This window comes from Helianthus annuus, chromosome 4, assembly GCF_002127325.2.
Source record: "Helianthus annuus cultivar XRQ/B chromosome 4, HanXRQr2.0-SUNRISE, whole genome shotgun sequence".
Lineage (NCBI taxonomy): Eukaryota > Viridiplantae > Streptophyta > Magnoliopsida > Asterales > Asteraceae > Helianthus > Helianthus annuus.
The window spans coordinates 54589687-54599731 of record NC_035436.2 but is presented as its reverse complement, the minus strand read 5'-3'; the positions used below and the strand labels follow the sequence as shown (position 1 = coordinate 54599731).

The following is a 10045-nucleotide window of genomic DNA, read 5'->3' as shown; positions in this document are numbered from 1 at the left end:
TTTGATAGGTCTATCTCATCACACAGATCAGAGATCGACTTGGTTATTCTATTGTATATTTCGCACAGGTTCGCGGTCATGTAAGAAACATTTTTCTTTCATCTAATATGATATGTAACTAACGAATCTCCGCCGCATTGCGGCAGCTGATAATTCTAGTTATAAAAAAACCAAAACTTACACATATTCAAAATCTATACTAATAAAAGATCAATAAATGTCAAGTGGTATTTTCTCCTTTAATGTAGGATTTTTATTATTATTAATATAATATAATAACATAAAGGATATTGATCTAATAATTTTAACATTATTAATTAATTAATATATAATATAAGTATATTGATCTAATTCATACGGGTCTAATCTAATTCTAATTATTATTTTATTAATATATATATGAGAAGTATCCGTTAGAAACCACCGTTTATTGCGAGAACCGCGAGAACCAGTGTGAACACAAACAGTAATACCATAAAAATCTAAAAAACACCCAAGAAAAAAAAAATTTACACTATTTTCTCTTTCATCTATCATTCCATCCATAATACACAAACATGCACATGTGCATTTTTGTCATTTCTTTGACAAATTCCGTAATTCATTACAAATATTAGACAATTGCACTTTCATTTACACTACCATATGTAATACACTACTTTTTACATTACAAATATTAGAAATGCCCATGAAATAAGGTGTTTTGGTACACTACTTTGAATAGTGAAGTGGTATGGTCCCAAAAAGTCGCGCATACCTTCATTCAGGTCGCGCGCAGGACCATACTCCTTATTCATCAAAATTGTTTACTGCCAACCCCACGCGGGGTATGTCATCTTGCATGCATCTCGTGCGAGGTCTAAACAAGAGAGAACATCACATTCAACACTTAGCGTTCTGAACAGGAGCCTCCAACCACCTATACCCTGCGCGGGGTAGTTCCGTGTTCAGCAAGGGCCACGTAGGGATATGGCGCATGGCTACTACAGAAGGCACACAAGGTACAAGTGGCAGAAGAAAGGGCCAATCCGCGTCCTCCATGCTCTGCTCTATCGTGCTCCACGATCGTTTGACCTACAGGAGACAGAAAGTACTCAAGGACGCCTACGTGGCACCACTCACAGGGCAGAGACACCTGCCCCACGATCTCCACTTATCTGCTGATGGCAGAGGGATAACAAGGCCGATAACCATGACACGTGGCTCTAATCACGGTGCGCCAGCACCGGAGAACTTCTAGAAGCCACTAACGGTCGACACAAGTGAGACAAGAAGCATATCCGCTATGTTGTCGCCTTCCGGCCCAAGGCTTATTAGCCCACATCCTCTTACACCTCTCAGGCTATAAATAGGACCCTTTATTCACAGGTTAAACCATTCTATTCCCTCTAATCTCACTCTTTACACACTTTAATCTCCTCAAAGCGGTTACTTATTCTCATGCCGGAGTCTGTTAAGAGGGAAGGCCCCCATATTCCCCTCTTAACGAGCTAACGGTGTTCTTTTTTGCAGGATTAGAAGAGTATTAAGAAGCTCAGAAAGTGATAAGAAGATTAACCCTCATGATAGAAACATAAACCAAACTAATTAACCCTAAAATTAGTTCAGTGTTTCTTCATTGGCGCCTACCGGTTTTTTGCAAATCACTCTCATCTTCTTTTTCTGAGTTTTCTAAGTTGTTTTTCCTTCGATCATGGTTGGTCAAGGAATCGTTCCTGATTTTGGCTTTGGAACAAACTTTAATGCAGTGTTGGGGGAGGACAATCAAAACGTCCAAGCCCAACATATAGAAGAAATCGGTAAAATTGAAGTAACCAACACTTGGGGACCCCGCGCGAGCATCACTCGCATAACTTAGACGGTAACCCCAGGAAACAATGGTGCTGGACCTTCAAATCTAGCTCCAACTTAAAACATTTCTGCGCTATTAGGGCTACCTGAGTGCGAAACTCCAGCCTCTTGGTACGCCAAGCAAATTGCTACCATCAATGCTGCGTATCAATCCTTGAGCGCACAGCAAGCAGTGTTACAAGCAGAGCCTTCTTTGGTTACACCTTTGGGTCAGAGTCAGGGGGCACGCCAGATACCCCCACAGCAAAACCTCCAAGGAAGAAGTAACAGACCTCCCCCCACGAGAAAGCCAAGCGTGCATGACACACGCAACACGCGGGGAGAGACAGAAAGCTATTATGACTATCCGTCAAATGTCCAAAGAGGCCCAGTTCAGACCCGGCTTGGGCCACGCAACTTAAACAATGAATGGGATGACACAGACCCAAACGACCCAACTTGGCGAGATGACGAAGGGTCTTCAGTCTTCAACTGCTTACAGGGGAACCATGAATATTACAAACCAAGGCAACACGTCGGATACAGCGAAGAGGCAGAGCGAGACTTCCGCCTCGCCGATTGACCAGCTGAAGCTGCAGAACACTCAAAGTTCATCCCAAAGATTGCTCTAGCGCCACTATCAAGAGAAAAATTGATGCCAACAGTTGGAAAGTTTAACGGGCTGACTGATCCGGATGATCACGTTAGAGTATTCACAAGCGTTGGCTGCATGGGAGGATGGAATATGCCTATGTGGTGCCATCTATTTATCCAAACTTTCACTGGGGCTGCTCGTGCCTGGTTTGACAGCCTCCCACCGAAAAAGATCAAGTCGTGGGTTGATTTCAGAACACAGTTTATAAACCACTTCAGTCAGCAAAGACGTTACCAGCACGACACAGCTGAAGTAACAGATATTTGGCGAAGAGAGAACGAAGGTTTAGAAGATTTCATCACTCGCTTTAATAAGGAGTGTCTGGAAATCGGTGGTGTAAGCGAACAGCTCATGCGCGCTCACTTCAAGAAAACCATTCGCTGTGATAGCCTCATCAAGACTATCACAGGAAAAGATGGAATGCCCAAGGAATGGGATAAGCTCATGGAAGCTGCAAAGATAGTCGCGCAAACTGAAGAATCACTGGCCGGTCACAAGAACTCTTACACTGAAGATAGATTTTCCAAAGGAAGCTCGCGGGATAACAACAGGCGCAACAAAGGCAAAAACCCTGGATGGAAAGCCAGTCATTCCAGCGGTTATGACGAGCGACCTCGTTATAGAGAAGACGCGCGAGACACTATCGATCGCATTGGTTATCGAAAGGCAGCCAGAAACGAAAATCGAGAAAAGCACTAGACTCCGCTCATCAAAACACCAAAGGAGGTGCTTATGACGGAGAACCATGACTTCAAAACTCCAAGGCCGATGACGAACAAAAAGGGGCAGGACCCCAACCTATACTGTGACTTTCACAAGGATACAAGTCATCTGACAGATGACTGTATCAGCTTAAGGCAAGAAATTGAGAAAGCATTGAAAAGTGGAAAGCTAAGCCATCTGGTAAAAAACGTGCACAAAGAAACACGCCAGATTCAGCGCAATGATGATGGAAGGGACAAAAAGGTCAGATGCTTGGAAACGTATATGGTCAACGGACCAAGATATAGCGCAAGAGATAAAGGCAAGAGACCATTCGAACCTGCATGGCAAGAGCAACAGGTTATCTTCCCGGTAGTGCGCGGGGGTCAACGCGCCACGCGCCCCGTCGTCATTACCAGTATTATCGGTCACTACGAGACAGAATATGTATTCATTGACCCGGGAATTACAGCAGATATCATCTATGAGCAATGCTTTAATCAGTTTGACGACGAAGATAAAGCAAGACTTGAGCCAGTCGACTACCCTCTGTCAGGATTCTGCAATGAAATGGTCTTCCCACTAGGCCAAATCAGCTTCCCCATCACGCTCTCTGACGGGAAGCATTCGAGAACAACAACTGTCAACTTCATGGTGATGCCTGTCAAATCAAGGCATGATGTTTTGATCGGGAGAGAAACCCAAGGAGAGCAAAACATGGTAACTTCCACGCCCCACTCAGCGATCGGGTTCCCAACCGAGACGGGGGTGACAATTATATATGCAAAGAAGGAAGTGATGTCAGCAGATGACGTGCGCCCGACCAAAGCGGCAAAGGTTTCAGCGACCGAGCCAGAAAAGTGGGTTTTAAATCGCAAATACCCAGAGCAAACGGTGACGATAGGCCACGTGATCTCACCAAACATCAGAACGCACCTCAAACAAATTTTGTTCAGGAATATGGACATTTTCGCCTGGACTCCGGCAGACATGACCGGTGTCCCGTGCGACGTTACCGAGCACTGTCTGAACACTTATCCCTCCGTTAAACCAAAAGTACAAAGAAGGCGCAGCTTAGGGGCGGATAATACCAAAGCAATGAACGAGCAAGTCTGTGAGCTGTTAAAAGCAGGAATCTTAAGAGAGGTGCGCTTTCAGAGCTGGGTGGCAAACCTCGTGATGGTGGAGAAGTCTAACGGAGGATGGAGAATGTGCGTCGATTGTACCGATCTCAACAAGGAATGCCCTAAAGACTGCTACTCTTTGCCTGAGATCGACAAAAAGATAGACTCTCTCGCACCATACAGATGGAAAGGCTTCCTAGATTGTTACAAGGGGTATCATCAGGTCCAAATGAAGCTTGAGGATGAAGACAAGACAGCTTTTCGGACCGATCTCGAGATTTTCTGTTATACAAAGATGCCGTTCGGCCTAAAAAACGCTGGCGCAACATACCAGCGTCTGATGGATAAAATCTTTGCCGAAGATATTGGGAAACACATCGAGGTTTACATTGATGATCTCGTAATCAAAAGTCCCGAGGAAGATCAGATGTTAAAGGATATAGAAAAGACTTTTCACTCCCTGCGAAGCGTGAATATGAAATTAAATCCAGCCAAATGCTCTTTTGGTATGAAAGAGGGAAAGTTCTTGGGTTTCGTGGTCACAAATGGCGGCTTTAAAGTTAGTCCAGAGAAAGTGCAAGCCATAGAGCGGATGCCGTCACCACGAACAATCAAAGAAATGCAACGATTGGCTGGCCGCCTAGCCGCGCTTAATCGGTTTCTATCAAACCACGCCGTAAAATCATATCCTTTTATCAGCACCCTGCGCAACCGCGTAAAAAAGCAAGAATTCAAGTGGACGCCCGAAGCAGAAACCGCATTTCAGCAGATGAAAGAATGTTTGATAAAGCTCCCTACTCTGACCGCGCCGTTCGAAAAAGAACCACGCATACTGTACTTATCTTCTTCGGATAAGGCAGTAGGGTCGGTATTGCTTGTGGAGAGAAACGGAGTACAGACTCCAATTTATTACGTCAGTAGGGTGCTTACCGATCCAGAAACGAGATATTCAACAATGGAAAAGTTGGTTCTTGTGCTGCTACACGCCTCTAGAAGGCTGCGCAGATACTTTACAGGGCACGTGATCATAGTACTCACCAACTTTCACATTGGCACAATATTGCAAAAGCAAGAGATGTCTGGGAGGTTAGCAAAGTGGGCAATCGAGCTGGGGGGCACAACATCTTGTACAGGTCGCGCCCAGCCATCAAGGGTCAAGTTCTAGCGGACTTCGTCACAGAAGTCCCAGTGGATAAAATCAAGGATTGTGAGATTGTTGAGACTCCCGTAAAAGACACGTCCAATGAGTTATGGTTGTTGTACACTGATGGGGCCTCAAACGAAGATGGCGTAAGAGCTGGATTGCGCCTTGTGAGCCCTAAGAAGCATGAATTTACATACGCCATCAAGTTGGATTTCAAGAATACCAACAACGAGGCGGAATACAAGGCATTCTTGGCAGGCTTACGCCTCGCCATAAAAATGGGAGCTCAAAATCAGCGAGCGCATGTTGATTCACTCTTGATCGCCAGCCAAATCAACGGATTATACGATGCAAAGGGCGAAGTTATGGCTTTGTACTTACATCAAGCAAAAGAGTTGCTTTAACAATTCAAGTCCTACAAGGTAGTGCATATTAATCGCTCAGAGAATAAACCAGCAGATGCCTTAAGCAAGCTCGCATCAACTTCTTTTCAGCATCTCACCAAAGATGTAAGAATCGAAGTACTAAAAAACCCGTCGGTTCTGCTGCGACAAGTGAATGTGATAGAGATAGGGCAACCATCTTGGATGACCCCTATAATCCAGTATTTCCAAGAAGGAATACTCCCTAAGAGCTAAGCAGAGGCAAGGAAAATTCAGAACAAGGCCTTGCATTATGAGATGAATGGCGGTATCTTGTACCGAAAATCCTTTTTGGAGCCACTATTGCGCTGCGTGGACCCCCAAGATGCGAATTACTTGATTAGGGAGATTCACGAAGGAATCTGCGTTATCCATGCAGGCCCGCGCATGGTTGTTGCGAAGATTATGAACGTTGGATACTACTGGCCAGGGATGCATGTCGACGCTCTAAAGGAGCTGCGCAAATGCGACTCCTGTCAAAGGCACTCCCCAAAAACCTTGCGCCCGAGAAACGATCTTATCCCTGTATCCATTGCCTGGCCTTTTCAGCAGTGGGGGATTGATATGGTGGGACCTTTCCCAGACGCTCTTGGTGCCGTCAAGTTCATAATCGTTGCCGTAGATTATTTCACCAAGTGGGTAGAGGCCAAAGCACTCGCCTCAACAACTGCAATGATGGTGCGCAAGTTCATCTGGGAACACATCATTTGTAGGTTTGGCCTCCCACTCAAAATTGTAACTAATAACAGCACCAACTTGGCTTCCGAAGACCTCCAAAAGTGGATGAAAGAGATGAATATCGAACACACTTTCTCATCTGTTGCACATCCTCAGGGCAACGGACAAGTCGAAAGTATGAACAAGAGTATCGTTGAAGGGATAAAAGCCCGCCTGGGCACTAAGAGAAGAGGCTGGGTAGATGAGCTCCCAAGCATCCTGTGGGCCCATCGAACCATGCCGAAAACGAGCACTGGCAAAACCCCTTTCAGCCTAGTCTATGGCTCAGAGGCGGTTATCCCAGCTGAAATTGGCCTGCCCTCGCCACGCTTGACAGGAGTCAACACAATTGATAACGAGGTAGAGCATCGTCTTGACTTGGATTTGCTAGAAGAAAGGCGCGAAATTGCGCGAATTAAGGAAGCCAAGTACAAGACACAACTGGAAAGGTATTATAATGCAAGAGTGCGCATTTGTACCTTCACTCCAGGAGAGTATGTCTTCAGAGACAATGAAGCTTCAAACGCTGAACGCCCAAGAAAGCTAGCACCCAAATGGGAAGGCCCATACTTAATACACAAGGTGCTAGGGAAAGGGGCATACAAGTTGCGCACTCTGGATGGATACATCATCCCGCGCACGTGGAACGCACAACAACTGCGCAAGTGCTATATGTAACTACTCTTGGCCTTGCGCCTTTACTCTCTTATGTTGGCCATGCGCCTTTTTAATTTCCTATGTTGGCTAAACGCCCTTTGTGTTACTTGCATGCGATGTATGTTGGCCTAAGCGCCGGTTTCTTAATCAATGAAAGCATATGCCTTATGTTTTCTTTTATCATGATGACTTCTATGTTACAAATGCATGTTAAACTTTTGATTAGCACGAGAACACTTCAGTAAATTACGAGCTCTTGTGTTACGCCTCCAAGGTCCTCCGCGAACACAGCGCGAGACCGGGCAGTTACACTCGCACAAGAGCCACACTTACATTTATTCGTGCTAACTTAACCAAAGTTTCCAACAACAGTGCAATAATTGTAACTGGACAAAGGAAAAGCAAACATAAAGATTATATTAAACAAGCGCAACCGCGCAATGATTACATGACAAAGTGACAAAGCATCACCAGTTCAAAGCAAAATAAGCGCGACAACGCAACCGGTTACACTTAACATACAAAAATTAAATTACAAGGCACAAAGCCTACCAAGCTATCTATTCATTGCCATCACCATTGTCATCACCATCGCCATCACCATCATCATCGTTGCCCGCTGGTTCCTCCTCATCGGATAATAAAACAGTTTCTGGTGGGTTGAGGATGGCTTTCAGCCGTTGGCACCAATCATCATGCTTTAGTGCCTCTGCAACCAAATCCATCACAGGCAACGATAGATGATCATAAGCCTTTTCAGCGCGAGCCAACTCCGCATCCGCCTGATTGGTCATCGAGCAATGACTAGTATCAAACTCTTGTCCTATTGCTTCTTCAACATGCTGCGCACACTCTAGATAACCTCCATGGTGACCTACCACACGTGAGGCATCTATAAGAGCAGCAACAGCTCCATCCAGTTCTCCAACATTCAGGATAGAGTTAGCCATCTACAGCAAAAGCAACAAATAAGAAATAGGCCTTAACAAATATAAAGCGTAAGTTAGGAAGGGAACCATACCAGAACTACTCCCCTACCACGCATCCACTCAGCTTCGGCAACCAATGTGTCAACAATGCCTTAAGCCTCGGAGTAATTGTTCTGCGCTATGTTGAGGGCGGACGTGCTCATGTCGTGCGCCTCCTCAGCCTTTTGCTTGGCCTCCTCAGCAGAGGCAGCTTTACCCTTCTCGGCTTCGAGGTCGATCTCCAAGGACTCATTTCTGTCAACCTGCTCTTGCAGGCGACGCTTCAACTCTCCAATCTCGACCTCCTTGGCCGCCAGGTCCTTGTCCTTACCAGACAATTCTGCTTTCAGCTCAGCCTGCGAAGGATAAAAGACTTAGGAAATTTTACAAGCAAAAAACACAAGGACAGAAAAGGTCAACGCTTGACAAACCTCAACATGCTCCTTCACGGCCTGCATATCTTCGACCTTCCCGGTCAGCTCAGCAACATTACCCTCAAGCTCAGTAATCTTGGCACGAGCCGCATACATGCGATCGTTGTCTTTCACACAAATCTTCTTCCACTCAGCATGCTCCTTCGCTAAGAGGTCTTCAGCAGCACGAAGCTTGCCCCTAAGGCCCTCGCGGCCCCATTCCTCTGATTTCCTATCAGCTTCGAACTTGGCTTTCTCCTCATCAAATTTAGCATTAGCCTTCTCAAACTCCTTCACCTGCCTCACAAGGCGCTCACGATATTTCTCCCAGTCAGCTCGCTCCTTAACCATGGTGCGCCACTCATGAACAATTTGGTGATTGGCAGCGCGAGTATTAGCCTCTCCAACCACATAGGCTTGATACAGCCTATCGTGAGTCTGCGCCCTTTGTCGGTTAACCTCACCGGGAGGGAAGGAGTTCAAAAACCAATCACGACATGGGCCGAACTCCTGAAAGGTATCTCTTTGTTTCAAACCCCAAGGAGCTTGGTGAGGAGCACTACCGCGCGCCTCCTCGGTATAAGTCTTGTAATAAATATCACCAAGGGTATCCTTTGGACCGATGTTTTGTGGCAAATATCCTGCAGCGCCACCCGAGCTCGCACCACCTGCAGCATGCGAGCCTGATCCTCCAGTACTAGAAGTGACTTTAGCGGAATGATGGGGGGCATCAGGTTGCGCTGTTTGGGTAATTTTCTAAATCTCAGGTTCCTTTCTCTTCTCATGATGGAGCTGGTCAAGCCCCGTATTGTGAACAACCTCTGGACCCTGCACCTTATCACGAGCAGTGTCAGCAGCGGTCCCAGTCCCCTTCGGAGCATCACCGGTAGGCTTCCCAGAAGTTGTTTCCTTCTCCTTTTCAGCAGCCTTGCCAACAGGCTTCTCAGCAGCTTTCTTCTCTTTCTCCTTCTCAGCGGCTTTCTTCTTTTCCTTCTCGGCCTCTACCCCAGCAGCCTTGAAGGGTTTGATGGTAACCTTGGGCCTCTTCTGCGCCGGCTCTAGGGGATCTGTGATGACAACACCCTTCTTTTCAGGGATCTTCTTTTTGGCCTCTGCAAAAACAAAGTTTTAAATAGAAATAAAACAGCAAGGAAAACAAGGTAATCAAGAAACTGACCAGGAGAAAATTTATATAGAGAGCGCAAGTTGCTCTGTTTCCCGATCAAAGGGATCCCAACAGCCTTCTGCGCAGCAGATACACCAGCTGTGGTCTCCTCTCTACTTCTCTTCCTAACAACCAACTTCGCAGCAGGCTCCTCCTCTTCTTCTTCCTTCACTTCTTCATCATGCGCGAGAGAAGACGGAGTGGCTCCGGCATCTGGGTTGCGAGAACCCGCGCTCCCCGAGCTCCTT

At 46.2% G+C, this 10045-nt stretch overlaps 1 protein-coding gene across 1 annotated transcript; it reads right to left on the bottom strand.

Moving 5' to 3' along the window:
* Window positions 1-7811: 7811 nt before the first annotated feature.
* On the bottom strand, window positions 7812-8983 carry LOC110933079 (filamin-A-interacting protein 1-like). The gene is made up of 3 exons (XM_022176318.1): window positions 8651-8983; window positions 8393-8575; window positions 7812-8201 (listed from the first exon to the last, which is right to left on the bottom strand). Exons 1-3 carry the CDS (start codon window positions 8981-8983, stop codon window positions 7812-7814), a joined length of 906 nt encoding a protein of 301 aa, XP_022032010.1.
* Between the last annotated feature and the right edge of the window lie 1062 nt (window positions 8984-10045).

Coding starts and splice junctions, on each gene's coding strand:
- LOC110933079 (XM_022176318.1), bottom strand. CDS start 8,983: ATGGTTAAGGAGCGAGCTGACTGGGAGAAATATCGTGAGCGCCTTGTG. Junction 8,576..8,650: donor CCGTGAAGGAGCATGTTGAG/GTTTGTCAAGCG, acceptor TATCCTTCGCAG/GCTGAGCTGAAAGCAGAATT. Junction 8,202..8,392: donor CCAAGCAAAAGGCTGAGGAG/GCGCACGACATG, acceptor CTTTTGCTGTAG/ATGGCTAACTCTATCCTGAA.